The following is a 21,276-nucleotide window of genomic DNA, read 5'->3' on the forward strand; positions in this document are numbered from 1 at the left end:
AGGCGGAGAGTCGACTCCGCTGTAGTCGACTTCAGCATCAGCGGCCGCCGAGTATTTCACCAGGCTGTACGAGCCCTTCTTACGATATCTATCCATATCGACGACGTTTTTCATATCCATAAAACCGAGCGATTTTCGTTACGTCGAACGAGTCACGTTCGACGATTAATAAATTATTCATACGCCGCGACGACCGAACTGATGCGTCTATTCCGAGAGTACGTAATAAACATTTTAGTAACGGAGCTCGCGCGCGAAAAAAATCCTAATGAATATCTATATCAACCATCGAAAATGATACGCGGCTGTAAACACTGGATTAATAATTCATAATAGAGACACGGAGATAGAGAACAGGCGTAATTGTGCAAACCAGTGCTGACAAACTACGATATCCCAAGACAATAACACTAAACAGTTGCAGCAGTATCAAACTTATTCTTTGTTCACCCTGCACTGTATGAGTGTATATTATGTGTATATTATGTATATATTACAATCATGAGCCCGAGAACAAAAGAATGACTTCACAATGGTCGATTGGTCTCGATCTCGCCGACCAGATAAGATTGTTTCGACACAATTCGACGACACAATTCGACGACTTTGAGTGGATGAAACTGAAGATGCATCCGGATGCATTAACGATAAGAGCGTCGCGGCGAACTTTGCGGTGAGAATATACGCAAAACACTGAAATCAGGCGGCAGTACCGGCAGATGAAATCTATGAAATCCGCAAAATGGTCAAATTTTCCCAGCTTAGAATTGATGTATTTTTTTCAAACGTATAACGAAGCTTATATAACACGGCAAAAGTAACACCGAAATGGGGCAGCAATACCGGCAGATCAAACCATGAAATCCACAAAATGGTCAAATTCTCCTAGCTTAGGATTGATGTATTTTTCTCAAATGTATAAGTAACAAAGCTCCACAACACGGCAAAACGTTACACCGAAATTGGGTCACGGATCAAACTATGAAATCCACAAAATGCTCAGATTCCCTTTGCTGAGGCTTGATGTATTTATTCTCACGTATATACAAGAAGCTGCACAAGACAGCGAACTCTGATACAGCAGCGACAAGTGGTTCTACGAACGCACAGTATCGCTACCCGGGTCGTCGCTGATTACAATGACGAAACATCGCCGGCGGGCGCAAAACATGAAAATTCGCCGTCTACTTCGTGTCGCGGCGCGCGCGACTGAAATTGCGCCCGGAACGTTCTCATTCGTATATACGCATCAGTTAATCCTATCTAAGTATTATATCAGCATCATATCGTCGCTCGGCGCGTGAAGACGCAGAAGAAGAACTACGGCTCTCGATGATGTATCCAACCGCTGAAGCTATGTTAATTAACTTATCAGGGGCATACTGGCGCTGTCATCCTGTTTATACAAGACGTCGAGTGTTCCTCGATTACGACGACTGAATTTTTTGAATAAATCGGCATCATATTCACGCGGCGTGAATTCCATCCTGGATTCGGCCTAGATCAATTATCAACATAAACCAGGTCCCTCTCGATCTATCTCTATAATCAACTAATAATAACTTCCTGGTCTCGCTAACGAACGCAGTTCTAAAGTTCAGGCTAAACACTAATTACTTAATTACAGCGTGAGGTCTGGACGTTTTCATCCAAAAAGAAGCTTTCATAACACAGCCACATCGCTTATGTAAGCTGGTATCCCTGGATATCAAGACCAATAATCAGGATTATGAGTTTTACTCTGGTAACGCACTGCCCAAACAGTATCAGTTATCCCTAGATGCTAGACAGGTCATTGCCCTAACCATGCATATCCGAAACTCCTAGATGCAAAGCCGGGTACATATAGATATTATACGGCATCACCAAATACATTCCAAACTCGTACGGTAGTAAATCCCCGGGTAGAAAACTGGTAATTCGGAGAGATCATGAGATAAACCATGCAACACGAAACAATGTATCCCTGGAAACTAGAGCCGACTGTCCAGACTGTTAGCCGCGTTATACCACATACCACATGACGACGCACGCCAACTACTGTTCGAAAATGATAAGCAAATAGCCATCAAATTGAATAGAACATTAACCCATGATATTTTCAGCGTAAAGGACAACTGTTCACGGCATACATCCCGCATGATAAATGTTCATCTTCACAATTGGCGCAAAATAAGAGATGTTCTGATCCGTATACTTGTACCATACAACAATTCTTGATGAAAAATGGATGTAAATATAAGCCGCGATCACACAAGTATTTTCGGCCAGTGGCAAATTAGGGCCGGAACAACTGTTTACACGGGTGCCAAATGGACCCATGCCCGTTTGGCCCGCCCAAGAACATCGGACCAGGCCTGAGCCAAGCAATTAGCCGCAATGACACAGAGACGATTTGGCCTGGATCAAGCCAGATTTGGCACGTGCCTAATTAGAGAGCATTAAAAACCACTCGCTTGATATTAACCAACAAGCGAATCAATTCTGGAACCAGTTTCAATTAATAAGCAGTTATTTGAACAGTGCTTAAATGAGGCCTTGGGCTTGCCCGACATTTTCGATCTGGTCAAAAATGCACAGGCCCATTTGGCACCTGCAGTGTGTGAACCGTTGGTTCTGGTCTAATTTTGCATGGGCCAAAAATTCCATGTGAAAGCGGCTAAAATACCACAAAATAAGAGATGTTTAGATCTGCATAGATACTTGGTTTGACGATGAAGAAGTTGAGCAAATTTTCCCGAACGAAAAAAGGACGAAAATATTGAGAAGGTACTGAGCTATTAGAACGTAGTCTAAAATTGGGAACTGACATCATGAAACAAGAACCTGTCCTACTCAATCATGATGGATATTGTTATGGCAAAGTTAAAACCCCCCCCCACCCCCCCCCCCCCCCCGGTTAAAACACGAGTAGCTGCACTGCAGAATAAACACGCTTAAAGTTTCTTGATATTCTGCGTTAGGTTAATAAAAATAAGCGCCTAATGAAATATCCTACACGTCTCTGTAGTGATTGTTTAGAGATAGAGCCAGGTAAAAATACCTCAACAAACAGTATCCCTAACCTTCAACCCCCTTACCCAGTGAACTAACCATCAATCGACACGATTAAACCCTTCCCGCAAGAAGAAAACCCGATAATATTTTTGCAGACTTGATGCAACTGAACTTTGCGCTCGCTTATCATATATTCCTCGAATGCTGCTAATAATCGGAGAAGAAAATGTAAATTAGGTAGTCGTGTCATCGTGGAAATAAACATTTCATGTTAACTAGTCAAAACAAACGAACCCGAGGACATTGTTTGTAATATCAATAACATTATCTAAGTCAACATCGGTATGCTGGAAAAACCGGGTCACTGTGATGTAAGCAGGGCCTCGGTTTTAGTGGGTTACACTTTATACAGTGGGCCAGGGTCGAATAGAACTCAACTGTGAAAATGGCAACAGCGGGTATGTGGTGTTCTAACAAAATTGGGTCCTTGGTAAGTCATACAATAGACTCTACAGTGGACTCTGTTCTACAGTCCATGGTTATGGTTATACTCAGTAGCAGGCACTTGTACCCAGGTCAACTCATACCCTATTGCCGACAACTGCATTTTGACAAGCTATTCACTTCACCTACTTATTTTCCCTGTTTAACTTTTGAATCAAGGCTATGTTTAACATCAAAGAAAAAATAAATGAAATTTTTGACTTCAGATAGTGGTTTAGATTATTTAAGTATTTTCTTATTTTTGTTAATACCATTGAGACGCTATATGAAATGTAGAGGTTAAAAGTTGAGTATAGTTAGGAACATTAGCCTCAGACTTAAACAGGGGTAAAAGTTGACCAGGTACGAGATGACTATATATCATTATACTCACATTGGAGTGGAGTTGTGACTGGCGTCTGCTGAACCGGGACCAGATCGACGCTGACCCCTCGCGGGTACAACCCCCGCGCCTTCCAGCGATTTCTCCTGCAAGCCGTTTCGATCATCTGTGTACTCGTTCCACCGCCAATAGGTGGCATGACGATCGCCGGTTTGTTGCCGCCGTGAAACGAGCCCGACAACCGACGTTCTCGGTTCTTAACGCAACCACTAGGGGGCATCGATCTTATGATGGGCGCGCGCGTGGCAGCGATCGTCGTCGGGTGAATCGGGGGGATCTCGCCGGAATCACACGACGAATAAAACGATGAATCGAGTTGATTCGAATCACTCGTCGTATCTAGAATCTGATGGTATATTGAGTCATTGTTTAAACTACGCCGACGATGACGAGGAGGAAAGTTATTGAGACAAGTATCATCTACGCCGCGGTATTCATCTTCGTTTTTCCGCGCGAGTTTATTAAATTCGCGACTCAAGTTTTCGTCGAGTGCGGCCGCTGAGTCACACATCGTATTTTTCGCCTGGCGGGTGCCCGTAGTGAGAATGCGCCTGCGGCAAGCGGACGGTGCCGTAGCCCGGCGCGTAATCGGTTTCAAAAACACGAACTCGTCGTCTTCATCATTTTCGGCATCGAACGCGACGTGCGTGGACAACGGACGCATGAAATTCGCGTTGCTTCGATTCAAATTCGTCTTGTGACGATAATCCGATTCGTCGATCCAATCGGACCGGTCGCCGAAATCCCCGGCGGACTGGTTGCCGCCGGACTCGTACCCGTCGATTAAGTGGTAGATCCGTTCGTGAACAGTGTCCCCCCCGTCCTCCCGATTCCGAAAATCGTCGAGCAGATTATGATAAACGTGCCCCGCGGCATCCGACCGGCGGCGGCGCCGATCCAGATTCGCACCGATCTCGATCAGAGATTCGTATATCGGCTCGTCGTAGACGTCGTCCGGCGAACTGGCGACGCCCGACTCGCTCGAACACAGCGACATGTTCTCGCTCGACGTGTCGGCGGCGCCTGCGCCTGTATTCCAGCCCGGGTGAGCCCCGTAATCGTAACATATGTCCAGTAATTCCGCGTATATATGATCGGCGGTCGATGAGTTTATTTTCGGATTCGAGTTCATCGCGTCTGCTGTATGCGTAGTCGTACGTCTGCTCGTAGCAGCAGCATTCCCTCGAGTTTTAATCATCTTCGTTTTTAGATTTCTCTCAATTTTCAACCGTTAAATTCCACGACATTTTCACATATACAGTCAGATAATCGATCCAATTAAGCAAATGAATTCTCAATCTGGGCCCAATGTTTATCTCAACCTTACGTGACCTATACGCGCGAAGACGAAATCGCAAATATTCTAAAATGGTCGCCGATATTCTCAGAATCACCGGTAAGAATGCTTTGATTGTATTCGCCCGGCACTTGACGGATTCCGACGAACAGGTCTTACACGCTGAATTATCAATCTGTTCTAGTTGATTTCTAGATAAATTCAAAGGTTTTCTGTGAACGAACAAATGAAGTCTTTGTTTTCGCTGTATGAACGAACGCGACGGTTTTTTGACTTACTGAATGTTTCATTCGTTCTTTCGAAACATATCTTCGAAGTCTAAATTATCCCCGGTTGTTCCTTCAAGGTATATTTTCTCACAGATGTATATAGACCACTGCTTCGACTGTGTGTGCTGTTCCTTCAAGATCATCCGTGAAAATGACGACATTAATTTGACATTAATTTGTCTAATCCGTGATTAATCGGCTAATTGTCAGATCTAATTAAACGTAGTTAGTGTTGACAGCAGGAGCCAGACAGTTTTCTATTGTCTCCGTAGACTGATCATCAAACGGTCATTAGTCCAGACTTCATGTGCATGAGTCTGTTATAATCCTATTAGCACGACCACAGCACAGACTCAAGACGCGGATTATTTGACCAAGGTCTCTCTCAACGCGCCCGCCACGTTTTAAATCCAATATCAACAGCGCGTGGAAATCCTCTGAGAAACTTTTCGACGAACTGTTTCTATAATAATCAGCCTTTTCGCGAACCTAACTTCAAATATTTGCCAAATCGGGGACAATATCGAAGGCGATGTTAGTTTTGTCCACAGGTGTTGTGGGATTTACTCGTGTGACGCTTAATTCCGTTGTTACAAAAGTTTGTTCTCAAATTACTCCGAGCGCAGGCAATCCGATTAAAATACCTAGATGGATGTCTCTTCCAAAAGTTGACGTTAGCCGTAGAATCATCCGTTTTATTGTGCAACCAGACAATCTGTCCTATGATCATCACCATGTAGCTTAATCCTTCCTAATTACGAAACCATAGATAATTGATGGAGAGAGGGTGGACAGAGGGTGGTCACCAGTGGTCAGTTCGTCTCGCCGAGATAATTAACCAGATGTCCGACAAATCGAATCCCCGCCATCACCCACTGATCAATCGATCAATCGCCTCGAATATGAATCCATTATATACGAATTCTCGAAAATTATAGGCCTCATCGGGGCGAATATTAATTACGAATAATCACGTATATGACACCTACGAGCCTCGCTACACGTATAGTTGCTACGTGCGTTCCGGCGAAATATTCGATGAAAATTCTCCCGTTTTCGCTCGCGACCACCGACAACCAATTGCTCATATCCGTACGAGCAAAATAGACGACACGACGTTCCGACGATACGCAATTAACGAAACTAAAAAGCGCTGACTCGTTTCTTCATCAGTCGATCTGTCAGTCAGTCAGTCACGTCGACTAGAGTCTTAATTTCGACGCGGTAATCGCGGTCAATATTTAATGAATGAATCATTAACTCAGATTCCTTTCCTCTTCAACGACAACGAATCGAACACCGAAGAAGACGACAGCAAATTTTCTTCTTCGGAAATTTGAGATGAAAAACGAAAGTTTACGTAGCAGACGCTCGGAAAATGAGCTATTTGTCCAATTTGGCCAGTGATGAACGAAGTCTTCGGCGACCAGTAATTCTATCCAGCCTGAAAATGAGCCGTTCGTCCAACTGCTGGTGGTGAAGTCTTCCCGGCCAGTAATTCTATCCAAGCCTGTGTTTGTACCGCACCTTCCGTGATTGTAAAAGGTTCCTGTGACAAAGAACAATGTCGCTCTCATTCACAGCACATCTATTCACAACTCCTGTCACAACCACCAGCAATCCTTAAACAATAGCCATATATATAATGTAATATATACAGGAACAATGAATTAATGATAGCGGAAAATAATCAAAGCTACTCTCAGCAATTGATCTCCGATTCAGCCGATTCTATTTGATTCAGAGTTTCAGCTAGATTTCATTACCATCGATATCTTCATCGTAGTTCCTTTGACACATTCATGTCATCCGATTACTATGAATTAAAAAACTTAAACTGAAACTCATTTTTTTTCGAAATTCGACCCCCGAATCAAATGATCCGATGCTATCGTATTTCGAAATTTCTAGCCGCGCTTTGATGGTAGTGATATATGCGAATTACATTTTTCGGTATTCTAGAAGTCGCGCGCGTGTAGCGCGGCGCGATGATTTACGTGGAAAACTTATTTCATATTCGAATAATGAACTTTCCCGATCAAACGCAGATTATAAATGAAAAATAATCGCGACCCGTTTAAAGTGTTTTTTTTTGAAGAGGAAGAATTTAGCGACACCCAGAATTTATGACTAGAGTTAAAATGAAATGCGCGCTTTGATCTGATATCGAGCGTGCTGTACTGATCAACCCCGTAAAAGTCTAAAAGCCGATACGATATGAAGAAACAAGACTGGTAGACTAATTCTAATCTTAGTATTTCAGAGTCAATGAGCTCAACCCACAGTTGATGATATTCTCGGTCTATTTTGGTCTCGGTCTAGTTTTGAAGTTTTGAATAAACTTTGTCAAAGACTTCGTCGAAAACTTCGTCATCAGAGAAACAAGAAAAACCAAGAAAACAAACATATTTTTCCTTGTTCGTTCCTCTGATGAACTGTTATATCATCGACCGCGGGTTTTGCTCATTAATGAAGAAACATACCCTGGATAGTGAGGCCGGCTTCGAAACGACGCCTGCTCCGCGTGACCTCCGCTGAGCGAATATTCCGAAACTACTCGCGCTTCGCGATTAAACTGAATATCTGAGATCACTTCTCTTTTTTTTTATCTATAACCGATGCAAATACCTCCAGTCTATCGCTTTCTAAACACCTGCAGATTGATGGGGTATTTTTTAAAACAATGTTGTGGTTGTAAACGCCATCAACGATCTGGCGTCTTGATATCAAAACAATTCTCGAGCTCTCGAAATTTCCTGAACAATTGCCCCCTTCATCAACTCGACCAAAAGACACGTTCCTAAAATAATAACCGACTATAGCCGCGATTAGGCCCGGAACAACTGTTCACATGGGTGCCAGATGGCCCGTACCCGGTTGGCCCGACCAAAGATGTCGGATCAGGCCCCAGCCAAATGTTAGGGGTAAAATTATTGTGTGTGAATTGCCACTGGTTCTGGAAATGATTCATTTCGTTTTTTTTAAGCATTGTTTTAGAAACAAGTGAATGTTTTACATGTTGAATACGCTCTCTAATAAGGCACGGGCCAATTTGACTCCGGTCTGATCCATGCCAATTTGGCCCGGGTCAAATGGTCTTCAGGTGATTGCAGCACAATACACCATCTGATGACCAATCTTGTGAAAAACAAAACAGAATTTTGTCAATCATTTAACCAGGAACTTAGACTCCAATGTTATCAAGGTATTTCAATGCTTCCATGAACATATTTTCTTAAAATAAAGTTATTTTGAAGTCTCCTCATATTTGCAGCAGTAGGCCTATATACATTTCCCCAGCAATTCTTAGATTTTTTTTCCCTTCAGAATTAGCGCAGTTGATGAAATGTGAACCCGATATAACGGAACAGTTAAATAATGAATCCATAATCTGTGGCAGTCAGCGAATACCTGTCGTAGAACAGCTTATCCCGGCGAACAACATCAAAGCAAACATAGTGAAAATATTGATTGCGATATTAAGCAGATTAAGTGGCAATAACACTTCATACGGTATTAAAATAGACCTATTCGTCCACCAGTAACAACCACTGACTGTTTAATCGGATCTATCCACTTAAAATGCGATAAATTCCGCTGCAGATTTATACACTTAAAATCGAACTGCCCGATTAACACTTTGGTAGCCTGTCTAAAAATTGTTAAGGGAGGGCTGCATGCTAAAAGCAGAGTGCCTCAGAGGCGGATTTAGGGGAGCACCAAGAGGGATGGACATCCAAAATTTTAGTAACATTGATTTAGGCTAGTCGTTTTTTTTCTCTATTGGTGCAAATTGTAAATATGTTGTTAGAAAAAAATCTTTATGACTATTTAAGATCTGAGCAAACAGCTCGGCTGTAAGCTGTTCAAAATCTAGATACTTTGACTCCGACAAATTCATCAGAGTACCTGCGATGGAACGATGTATGAATAGTTCATTTACCGGAATAAAGAATGATTTATTGAATAGCGTAAGGAATTATTTTTGCAGCCCTTCAAAACTAAGGGAAGAATTGCGAAGTATATCACAGACATGATCAAAGAAGACAAAATCATTATTGGTCTAGAATTACCTGATGATCTCGAACCCCTGCCACTTTCAAAGTAATAATTACGTCATTGTCAGGAATGATTAATAGTCTGAGATGCACACACAGGTGTCATAATTAGATAATTGACCACTTCAATTAACACCAGTAATCAGTAATCAGTCCGATGACTCCAAGCACCTACACAGTGAAAAGATGAGCCATAATCGGGCTGGAAAATAACATAGATACTAAACTAGAAAGCACCAGGGGTTCGCAACTTCAAAGGCAGCTTCGAAGGAATTTGTTCCTACCTGGACAACTGCCTACTAAGTTAAAAACAGCGTGGATTCATAAAAGCAACAAAGCAGGACAAGAGTTACCTAACAAAATGGCAGCTAGCAACTGGTGCATATGTTTTTTAAATACGTTCGTGGTTTGGGTTATCAATATTTGCAGAACGGTGAACCGTGACAAGCACTCGATCTCGTCAATTGACGAGGATCTTCAACCCCATTTTCCTTCATTTTGAAACGCATACACACACACACACTACACAAGTTTTCTTGAGCGCGCTTTCTCCGTTTCTAGCCCGAAACAATTTACGATTTGGCTTCATCCCTTCACAGTTTTTAAAGACAGTCAAAATAATGGCTTTTTAAACGATACCTCATGAAGAGATCAGCGCTTCGAGCACGTGTTGATGGAATAGCTCCATAACAGCAATTATCGTTAATATCGTGTCCGTTAATGATTATTGAAAAGATAATCTAATAACCGCACCCAGTTCTTAAAACTTCAAAGGCATGTAAGATTGTTTTGATACAAAGATATTTTCCGCCTGGCTGGACAACTAATCAGTTGGGATCAAATGACAGTATAGCCTAACCTAAAGATTACTAATAGTAATCAGCCTGCTATACACTACTCATACTCAGACAATGGAATCAACAAAAAAAGATCACATGCAAGATTCTTGTCCAGCGACAAAGTGATCGGCTTTGACTGACAGTAAAATGATACTACTGAAACTTCTGCTAAATGGCAACATTAATCGTGAAAAGAAATGTACAATATTTCCCTACCTCGCATAATCAAAGACGGCTTAAATACAGAGAAAGTGCAGAGAAAAATAAACATTCAACACAAACACCATTCCAAGATGAAACTTTTCCGAACAACAACTCGAACGAGGTGATTACCGAACGAACGGGCTGCTACTTCAATCTTCATAGCTCAAACCACGGCGATGATTTCGGATCTTTTAAAGACAGATGTTCACAAACATCTCAAACACCGACAACTCATCAGCGTGTAAAACCACTAAAAACACCGGTCCGACTTTAAATTCTTCAGTCAATTTTCTCGCAACGAATTCTTGTTTCAACCAGACCTGTTACAGATATACGTAGATTGGATAGAAGAATCTTGAAAAAGATTGAATCTTTTGAAATAGCAAGACTTGGGATAGTACATTGATTCCTATCTTCAAAAGTCTTCATTTATCAAGGGGTGGATCCAGGAGCAGAGTTTGACAGGAGCACAAAGAAATGAAAAGGGCATATATACCGAAAAAGGGCAAGTTACCCACACAACCAAAACAAGGGTCTGGAAAATTTTGATATTTCAGTGCATTTTCACACAATTTCTAGGCATATGAGTGACATTTTAGAGAATAGGCTATAAGCCTAAGCTAAATCTGTGATTGCAGGCTGATGTCTTGTGTGGGAAAGCTATAATTCTTTCGCAAATAGTGAACATTAATCGGTAAATGCTTCAAAATTCTCACAACACCAGATAGTGCTGCCATCCCTGAACAAACGACGAAACTAACCAAATCCATATAGTTCACGCAGTAAACTTCAGAGGGCAGCAGCTACTGACGATGAGTCAACTAACGCAGTCCCTATATACACACCCAGTGAATTAATTCAACCAGCGGTGATCAATGATAATGTCAGTCCCTGATAAAAATGACTCAATATTTACAACGTACAAATGAATATACGCTAAATCGTGTACTTTAACATTATTCATTCATTCGGCATATTTTGTATATTACACAAATTCTAACTGACTATCGTAAATATACACCAGCTAGCCCACTGCCGCGGCGGCGGCGCAAGATTTTCACACCACTTGTTTTCAGACAGCTGAGGATCAATTTAAAAAGTGATATATGACACATTGGAGACGTGTTTTATCTACATGAGTCATCGCAGTCACAACGTCGATGCATTAAGCAACAGTTGAAGCTGTAAATAATAACGGAAACCGCGAGGAGCCTAACAGTGCAAGCCACTGTATAAAGTTAATTCCTGGGCATCGTAAAATTATACAGACGAGCAAAATGTTTTCAAAACAAATGCAACCTTGTAGTATATATAGGCCTAGCCCACGCATTGATTGCACCAACATTTTTTTCCCGTGTATCAAATTGTGCTAGGAACAACCGTTCACACGGGTGGCCCGACCAAAGCGTTGGACCAGGCCCGAGCCAAATTTTAGCACAGGTCAAATTATTGCTGGCTAAATTGTCTACGTGTGATAGCGGATTATTTTCGTCTCTGTGTGATCGCATCATTGTCAAAAAGCCATGAACGAAGCCGCGGTATCTAACTTCATCAGAAAATCATCAAATTTCAAAGATCTGGTTGACAATTGAAATTGAAGGCGAAAATCTCAACTCTAGTCTCAGACAAGTCTAAATATTTTTAGTCTAATTAGAGGACAAAACGAGCTAAGTTGCAACTGTCAAACCACTCCATCCTCCCCTGGCCACCCTCCCCCCCCCCCGGTGGGTATTCCACCTGATGGCACTGAGATTAGCCATCATGGTACCAAACCCTGCCACACTAGCCCGAGCGATGTCATTGTAAGCCAAACAGAAATCCTGTTTTATTTTAGGCCAGGTTTTCCAGTGAGAGTCGATCCGTGAAATTTGCCTCAGCGATTATACATCGGGCAATCTGACTTGCCCGCAAGTTTTCCCTTGCGGCAAACCTGCGCACCTGGTCTAGTGTGGCGGGGTTCCTTGCCGTGGCTGAACGTAGCGATGCCATCAGGTTCAAATCCCTGCCGAGGGAGTATGGAACAACCCCTGAAGTAAGATATATTCTTCGCATTTCATATTGCCGATTCTCATGCTAGTTTCTGTTCCCTCAAAGACATACTTGAAGGATGTTATAGATTTAACGAGAGAATATCCCGCCTCGCGCCAAGTGCAACGAATATATAATCTCTACAAAAATACATATTTGCTCCGAAGCCTTTGAAAAGCGATCGTTTCAGGTTTTTTGTTATCTTAACAAACAACACGTCGCGCGATGATGCATGAAATATCTCTCTTTCTCTCACTTGATCGCGATTCGCCGCGAGGCGCTTCGTACACGCCAAAAACCTAACAGCTCACACAGAAAAAAAGAATACCGGCGGCCGTGCTAGAATTTTTGTTACCTCAACAAACACAGACAGAACAAGGGGAAAAATTTTCGAAGGCTTCGCAGGCTTCTAACATAGCGCCGATAATATGAACTCAGGATTTCCGAGGTCAGGAATAGAGAGACCAGACATCCCATTACAAAGATTAGATCAGCCATATACGCGAATAACCTGATTATATTCATATGTCGAACGAGCGGGGGAGGATTTCAAACCAGCGTTGCGTCCTGTAATCAGATTCTGAACGATCCAGATTCCTCAGAGACGTTGAGGACTGCATACCGATGATGAAGATACCGTAACGATACAGGAATTTTCAGTTTGACTGCGATGATAGCTTCAACCACATCATCCATCAGCAGGGTGGCCACTTTAATGTGACAAGCTTTTTGCCGACTATTCCCCGATATGCACGTTGTTTTCCATCTTGATTTGCTAAGAATCCGATCAATCATGCTATTTCCAAAATCTCGATGTATTAAATTAGCCAGCCAAGAAAATTCACCCCAATCAGTTGCCTTAACGATTTAGACTGAATGGAAGATTGTTTGAATGAACCGGAACCGAATTTCCAATTATGTACTTCGATTTAAAAAAGAAAAAAAAATTCTGTTAACTCGACCGCCGATCACACAACTATATTTGAACTTCGATTTCCGATTTCAAAATCAAACCCCCTGTTTCGCTCCCGGCAGGTGTGGTGGGTCTGTAAGGGACACTCAATCAAAAAATCTAAAAACGAAATTTACGAACCAAATGAATAACAGGGAAAATCCCTATTTTAAGATCAAAGAATCCAATCATTACAGTCAAATAAGTAAGAGACGAAACTGTTTGATTTTCTACCTGTGATCTAGATTTCCCCGACTTATCCCCGATTTTTAGCCTTTTTTCTACAAAACTCCCTGACCATTCCCCGACCTTTTGAAGAAAAGAAAACAACTTTTTCTTGATTTCCGAGTAAGTGGCCACCATGTACATATAGGGCCCCTGTAATTTTTCACCAAACTGAACTGATTGATAATATATCCACAGGAGAACACCTAGGACTGGAGCTTGACGTATCCTTAACTGAATAAGGTGCAGCAGCATCTTGTGGCACATCCCACACAAAACGATATTGAAATTTTCAAAAAAGAGCCTTTCTGGGTGCAATCCTAAGCTTCGATAATAAACATTGCGAAAAAGTCTCCACATGAGAGTGATCACTCCTGAAAATTTGAAAGACCTCGTGAATGCCTTGTCTGTCTTAAGAGCAGACACTTACAATAGGTCTTCAGGATACATAGAAGCAAGGTTGAGGCAAAAGTAAGCACTTTCAAGCATTTCTAAGCACTTTCATAAGGCAAAAGTGACACTTCTTACGATTTCCGACACGTGACACTCGTTCTTCTCAAAAATTGTCAAAAAACGTGCCGAAAGGAGATACGAAGTTGAAAGTAAGCACTTCGCGAGCACTTATCTTCTTTTCAATAGCAAGGGTTTAAAGCACTATCACTCGGAATCTTACTATAAACCCTGTATATTATTAAATCAGATATATTTCATATGATTTATCCGCTTGAACGCCCTGTAATTATCATCGGCGAGAACTCAGGTAAACTACGAATATATGACTCAGCGATGAATAAATATCTACCATTGGCATAATATTAAGAGTTGTCCCAGCTCAGATCCGCGAGCGGGCGCCGGAGACAACTACAACGCACATTTTACATTCACATGCATATATACACGTACACGCTGTTTAAGAACAATGGAATGCGCGATCAGTCAACAAACTCTTGGATTTCATTTTTCGGCTGAAATGAAAAAGCGCGGTCACAGTCTGTTTACTACACGAACCAAGTACTCAAACCTAATTTTCGAAATGAAGCCAAAAGTCATAGACGAACACCAATTCTCTATACGTGCCCCGCCCTATTTTGAAATTTCCATATATAGTACTGGCACTCTCCGATTTCTACGAAGTTCTGACATTACTCTATTGTTTGACAGTAAAGTCGCCTTACTCGCACATGGCCGACCCAGACTTTTGATTAACTCGCCACAAAAATGATATCATTCATAATGTATTTGAATGTATTCATCTTTCATTCGGACTACGCTTAACCCTTTCAGTGTGTCTACACCGCAGTGCGGTGTATAAATCAGTGATAGATTTTGCTAGTACACCGCACTGCGGTGTATTGATGTAATTAGTAATTATCTCTCTTGAAAAATGGCAGCACCTGTCAATATAGTGAAATACTAGTAACTAACGATACACCGCACCGCTGTGTAGACGCACTATAGTGGTATTCCCGTTATTCAACACGCTAGGGTGGAATTTTAAAAAAATTTCAAATTATCTTTAGCACTGTAGGGTATTAATTAGTTAGCACTGAAAGGGTTAAACCTCGGACCAATTTTGCCAGTCCCAGTTTGTCGAAGTTAGCTTTACTGAAAAGTAGTGCTCATTTTCCGCGCGTCAAAATATCCTAGATTTGACAATTCACATCAACATCAAATATGCAATCTCGCGACTTTCACGTTAACCGTAGCCGGTCTGTAATTCTATTCAGCCGTTCTCTCTCTCAACAACTGAGAGAGACGTATCAGAAACGAGCATTAACGAAGCCAATTTCCAATTTCGAAGCTTCGAGTGACCTCGGTGAGCTCTCTGAAACTCGTTTATGTGCTAATACAACCACGCGTATACATTGGTCAAATTCGCTGATTTACTATTAGCTCCGTGTATATATACCATCATCATCATCAGCGTCATCGTCATCATCATCATCATCATCATCATCATCATCATCATCATCATCATCATCATCATCATCATCATCATCATCATCATCATCATCATCGTCATCATCATAAAGCCGCCCGAAAACCCTTCACTACTACATACGCGCGCGACTCTTCACGATAAATAATGCCGCCGATTTTTGAGACGCACAAATGACTCTATTACAGGAAACTGTCGTGAATGTGTGTCGACCTCCTAGAGACCGCCGGATAAATATTAGATCCATGAATAAACCAATAAAGATATCAACATCTATGAAAAGCAACATATAGCCTACCAATAACCATATACAGGCGATGATAGACTACGACGGGCCGTTCCAGTTCGAAGGAATTATGAAAAGTTGCTGAACGAGAACCATTTTCTTTCAATGAGTGACCAAAAAAGGTCCCTGGGAGAAACGACCCTAAAACAGGATCGATCAGTTTTGCGAGGAAACTGGGCCCCTAATGATACCCAAAAAGTAGCAAATGAGATCCTCCATTGGGCCGAAATCTGAATTTGGTAAATAAAAATAGTAGCAAAACTGGATGACCTGAGATTAGAAAAAAACACCTTTAAATCGTGAATAAAACCATCCTTATTTCCGGTGATATGGCTAATTTTGTATGTAAATTCACACAAACATGAAATCTCTGTATTTCTGGGCAACAGCATTTCTATCCTCGAAATTATTATTATTAATATACCACGTTGCAGGGGGCTTTTAACAATTCGGGAAGAATTCAGCCAATTACCCGACCGTTATATAGAAGCATAAAAACATAAAAAAGAAAAACCATTAAAACCAACGGTAACTGCAATAGACCTTAGATCAGTTTGTATGCGGGTATTGAAATGCTATATAAGGGTATGATAATACTTGTATCCTAGCAGTAGCTAGTTTTATAGGCCCCCCGTGCACTTATGGACACGTGGCTATAGACAAAACCAAACCTAGTTCTATTTACACAATGTATGAAAAACCCCGCAGTCCCTAGACAATCTGTGTTATGTTTATACATGTATAAAAATACATGACAATGACACGCTAACATCTGCCCCACTACAACAGCAACGGGTCATTATGATATGCTGAAATGCAGTTATGATACGCACTGGGAAAAATAGATGAAAATTTCAATGTTGCCATTCGCAATAATGCATAACAAAGCTTCATTTGAAATCCGTCGAAAATTCGACGCAGGGGTGGATTTAGGGGCTGGCCTCTGGAGTCCGGACCCCTGCCTTATAATTGAAGTTGCCCTTTTTGCCAAGTTCAAGATCATCAAAACCTGCTACTTTTTCACTCATCTTTTTTTCAGAAATTTCATACTTTCGAACGTGTTTCTTCTAATATATCTAATAACGTTGGTGGGACTCCTCTCTAGTAGCCGCTTTATTTGAAAAAATGCCTTCTCTTTTCTTTTCTAGATCCGCCCCTCCAATGGAGATTCTCTTACAAATCTATACTCGAAATGGTTTCCGCTTTTCAGCAGGAATCTTTGCCAGTTGACTTCCGAATGATACTATTCCATCGGAGTCATCGGAGTCATCGAATATTTGATGATCTTATCTATCCCGATCGACTATATCTCTTTCATAAACGATCAGGACATTTCTCAACGCGGCATATCACCAATACAAGACCTCGGCTTGACGCGAAGATTTCCGAGCGATTTTCTCACATGGGGCAAAAGGCAGAGGAGATCAATTGATTCGGTGCTAATGAATGTCAGACATGAAAGCTCTATCGCATGACAGAAAGAAGTCGAATTTCCTCGACTCCGAAGTTGATAGCAACTGGTTCCGGATAGTTGACATTGACGATGAAGTCAGGTTAAGCCTCGATTATGGTTATATTGTAACTGATCTAATACATTAAAACTGATTTCAAGAATTATCATTTCTTAGATGTGGAAACTGTCCCTTTTATTCTTTTCATTCAGTGCGATTTGATTCACAAATCTACCACAGCTTCCAAGAGCATTAACAGGGTATAAAGATTTAGAAATCGGAAATCGAATAGTCATAGCAGAATCAAAAAGTCAGTTGAATAAACAGTTTAGGAAATCGACTGATTAGGGTTAATTTTGTTGGCTGCTTGATTTAATACACCCAGATTTGGATAAAAACTATCATAAAAGATTTAAGATTGTAGTCCTTATTGTACGTTGTGAAATTTGTGCTCTTTTACCGAGCGTAAAAGATTAGTAAGTGTGCAGAAAGTTTTTCTCGTAGTTTTTTTTAGACTCAGGTTGAGACCACGGAACGAAGCCCCGAAATTGTGATATGACAAAACGAACGCGATTTCAATCGAAACATCACGAGCTGCGCAACTTTTACCAGCTGGGAAGTGATATCGCTAGACGTTCCAATAATAACCCGTCATATAGGATAGCTCGTACTCTAGATCGGGACGCGTTCTCTATCATTCTACTCAACGAAGCTGAAACTGATCCGTACAGAGATGGACGGACATCGAGGACGGCGACGACCGCCGGAACTGTCACGAGAATCGATGATAAAATCGATGCACTGACAAATGATACGAACGTCAACGAGGTTATCATTCGAAACCGCGATACTTACACGTACAGTAAAACCGTGCGCGCATAACAAAAAAAAAAAATTCTGTTAACTCGACCTGTTTGTTCTTCGATTTCAAAATCAAACCCCCTGTTTCGCTCCCGGCAGGTGTGGTGGGTCTGTATGGGACACTCAATCAAAAAATCAAACGAAATTTACCAGCCAAATAGATAACAGGGAAATTCCCTATTGTAAGATCAAAACCGTGCGCGCAGGGACTAGAGACTTTGCCACTAAGAACCCATATTGTTAACACTTACAACATTGATATCGCGCACTAAGCATTGAAATTTTTTTGTTGATGAGAATATTTTTTGTGGACAAAAAAGACATCTTTCTTTTCTATGATAAGGCATCATAAGATGAGTCTAGAAAATAAAAAATTTTGAGACCTACATAAGGTCAGCTTACTCGCTGTAGGCACACAATTACCTTCAAGGTTTTTACCAGTCTTAACTGATGCCTGGACAAATATTGGGCCATTGTTGAAAGATATGAAGTCCCAACTTAAAAATGTATTTGATGTCTTTCAGTTTAACATGTTCAGACAGGAAGAAATGGTTCAAAAACTGTAATAGACAATTAGTGCTGATCCTGTCTTTAAAATATGTTATAACGCACAGATGTTTCTGGTTTTTAAAAATTTTCTGTAAGAGGACCCCCAACCTTCGACACTGGTTGCTGACAAACAGCATAAGCCCTTGAACTTTTTTCCTGATGTCTAACCAACGGAAAAATGAAGAATAGTCATTGAGATAGGATTTGAACCAGATAGCATCGAGAGACACTGCCACGGTAAGAACCCCTTAACCCTTTCAGTGCGTCTACACCGCAGTGCGGTGTACGAATCAGTGATGGATTTTGCTAGTGCACCGCACTGCGGTGTATTGATTTAATTAGTAATTACTAATTATCTCTCATGAAAGATGGCAGCCCCTGTCAAACATAGTGAAATATTAGTAACTAATGATATACCGCGCCAGGGTGTAGACACACTATAGTGCTTTTCCCGTTATTCAATACACTAGGGTGGAATTTTTCAGAATTTTCAAATTATCTTCAGCACTATAGGGTATTAATTAGTCAGCACTGAAAGGGTTAAACCCTGTAGAGTCACTCCGGTTACTTCAATTATTACGATCTTCATCCGCCCTCAATCGCAGGGATCGCAACACGACGGCATCAAGACACAGAATCCGAAACCTGCTCAATGTATAATGATAAATTACACGGGATCACTGACTAAATCCAGACGACCGCTTATTACAGCCGTACGATTTCCTCAGTGGATCTAACCATCCTCAATCACTCGATCCTGACTCAGCAACGTCGACCAGTTACAAAACCCGGCGATTCAACTGGAATTAAACCGACTAAATGCTGCCGGACACTTCTTCATTAGCTGAAAAAAAAAATCCAGTACAAGATCGAAAAGAAAAAGATCGTCGAACTTACCACCGGCTGCGAGCGGCGAATAGATTAACATGGCTTCGGCGATCGCCTCCATATTCTCGTAGCCCCATCGTTGATCGAAGGCCTCTTTACCGTCGTCCAATCTTATACGCGGCAGACTACAGGACGGACGGTGTTCATCGGCGGCCTAGAAACGAAAATATCATCATCGCCTGTATTCGTTTATATTCATGAGACGACGGTCAGAGGGGACGTCGTCGTCGTCTGCTATGCATTTAAAAAGGCGTAGATCAGAGAGAAACCGGGGAAAATGGTTTCGAGAAAATTTGCACGAACGGATAATCTGTATTAATACAGCAAGCATTTTTGCCCTGCATTTCGCAAACCTAATAACCATTGATGAAACACTATATCCGCCTTGTGACTATATATAGAGAATCACACACTGACATAACGAAAAAGCTTCCTATAAGCTATCGATTGGTGGATTATCAATCTTTTCTAACCTTAAAAAAGGTTTTGTTTGACCCTTAATTGGTAGATTTTGTCTGATATGTTTTAATTCGGTTGTCTCTTACAAACCCACCACACCTGCAGGGGGTGAAACAGGGCGTTTTATTTTGAAATCAGATATTGAAGTATGGATATAGCTGTATGTGATAGGCGTTCGGATTTACAGAACTTAATCGAAGTACATAATTGGAAATTTCGGTTCCAGTTCTTTCAAACAATCTTCCAACCAATTGAAAGATTGTTCTTCAGTTTGTTCGTCAGATTTTTCTGAAGTTGGTTCAGAACAATCTTCTGAACCAACGGTTATGGGAAAATATGGAACACTTCACGAATTTGCGTTAGGATTTGATTGATCTTTCTCGTTGTATAAGTGTGGGATTCTCTATATTTTGAAGCCTATTTTTGGATTTCTAAATGGCGAATCGAACTGGCTTTAAAAAGAAGACAGTTCCCCATATACGGAGGGCCCACCCTTAGTACGGATAGTAGGACTTAACGAAATCCTAAAATAACACGCCATGAAATGCAGCGAGGGTGAGATCGTCGAAGAATATTATTATAACTGCGAAAGATAAATCACCTTCTCCATTCTGTATCGAGTATTGAAGGCTCGTTCATCTTGCCATAAAACGCAGAAATGCGGCTCCCAAATCGTTACTGGCGTTTTACCGTCGTCGAATAAATCCTTAGCAACGGCTGGATCAACATCTATAGAAAAGAGAAAAAAACAAGAAATAAATCAACACTTCGTTGCCGTATCTAATTTCGCTTTTTTTCTTAAGTTGGTTTGGGCCAAATTTGTCCGTGCCCAAATAGGCACGGGCCCATTTGGCACCCGTGTGAACAGTTGTTCAGGGCCAAAAATACTCGTGCGACCGCGTGTGAATTCTCAAAACTCACGATTTATACAAAAAGATTTATAAAAAGAAAGATGTTGATTTCTTACAAGAGGAATACGAAAGAACTAAACGCTAAAAACATTTAGCTCGAAGAAGATCAGACAATAAATCGCGGATAATTTAACTTCAGTAGAAACTGTTTCTCCGTGTAAGTGAAATCTACCTATA

General features: G+C 41.3%; 1 protein-coding gene across 1 annotated transcript in view; it reads right to left on the minus strand.

Moving 5' to 3' along the window:
* LOC141908033 (disabled homolog 2-interacting protein-like) overlaps positions 1-20,882 on the minus strand; it is a 62,157-nt gene extending 41,275 nt beyond the window's left edge. Inside the window, exons 1-2 of the mRNA XM_074797811.1 lie at positions 20,790-20,882; positions 19,739-19,883 (exon numbers count right to left, since the gene is read on the minus strand). Of these exons, the coding sequence (XP_074653912.1) occupies positions 19,739-19,883; positions 20,790-20,798 (154 nt within the window). The 5' untranslated portion in view covers positions 20,799-20,882. The remainder of the gene's footprint in view (positions 1-19,738; positions 19,884-20,789) is intronic.
* Positions 20,883-21,276: the final 394 nt, after the last annotated feature.

The sequence above is a fragment of the Tubulanus polymorphus genome, chromosome 7, assembly GCF_964204645.1.
Source record: "Tubulanus polymorphus chromosome 7, tnTubPoly1.2, whole genome shotgun sequence".
NCBI lineage: Eukaryota > Metazoa > Nemertea > Palaeonemertea > Tubulaniformes > Tubulanidae > Tubulanus > Tubulanus polymorphus.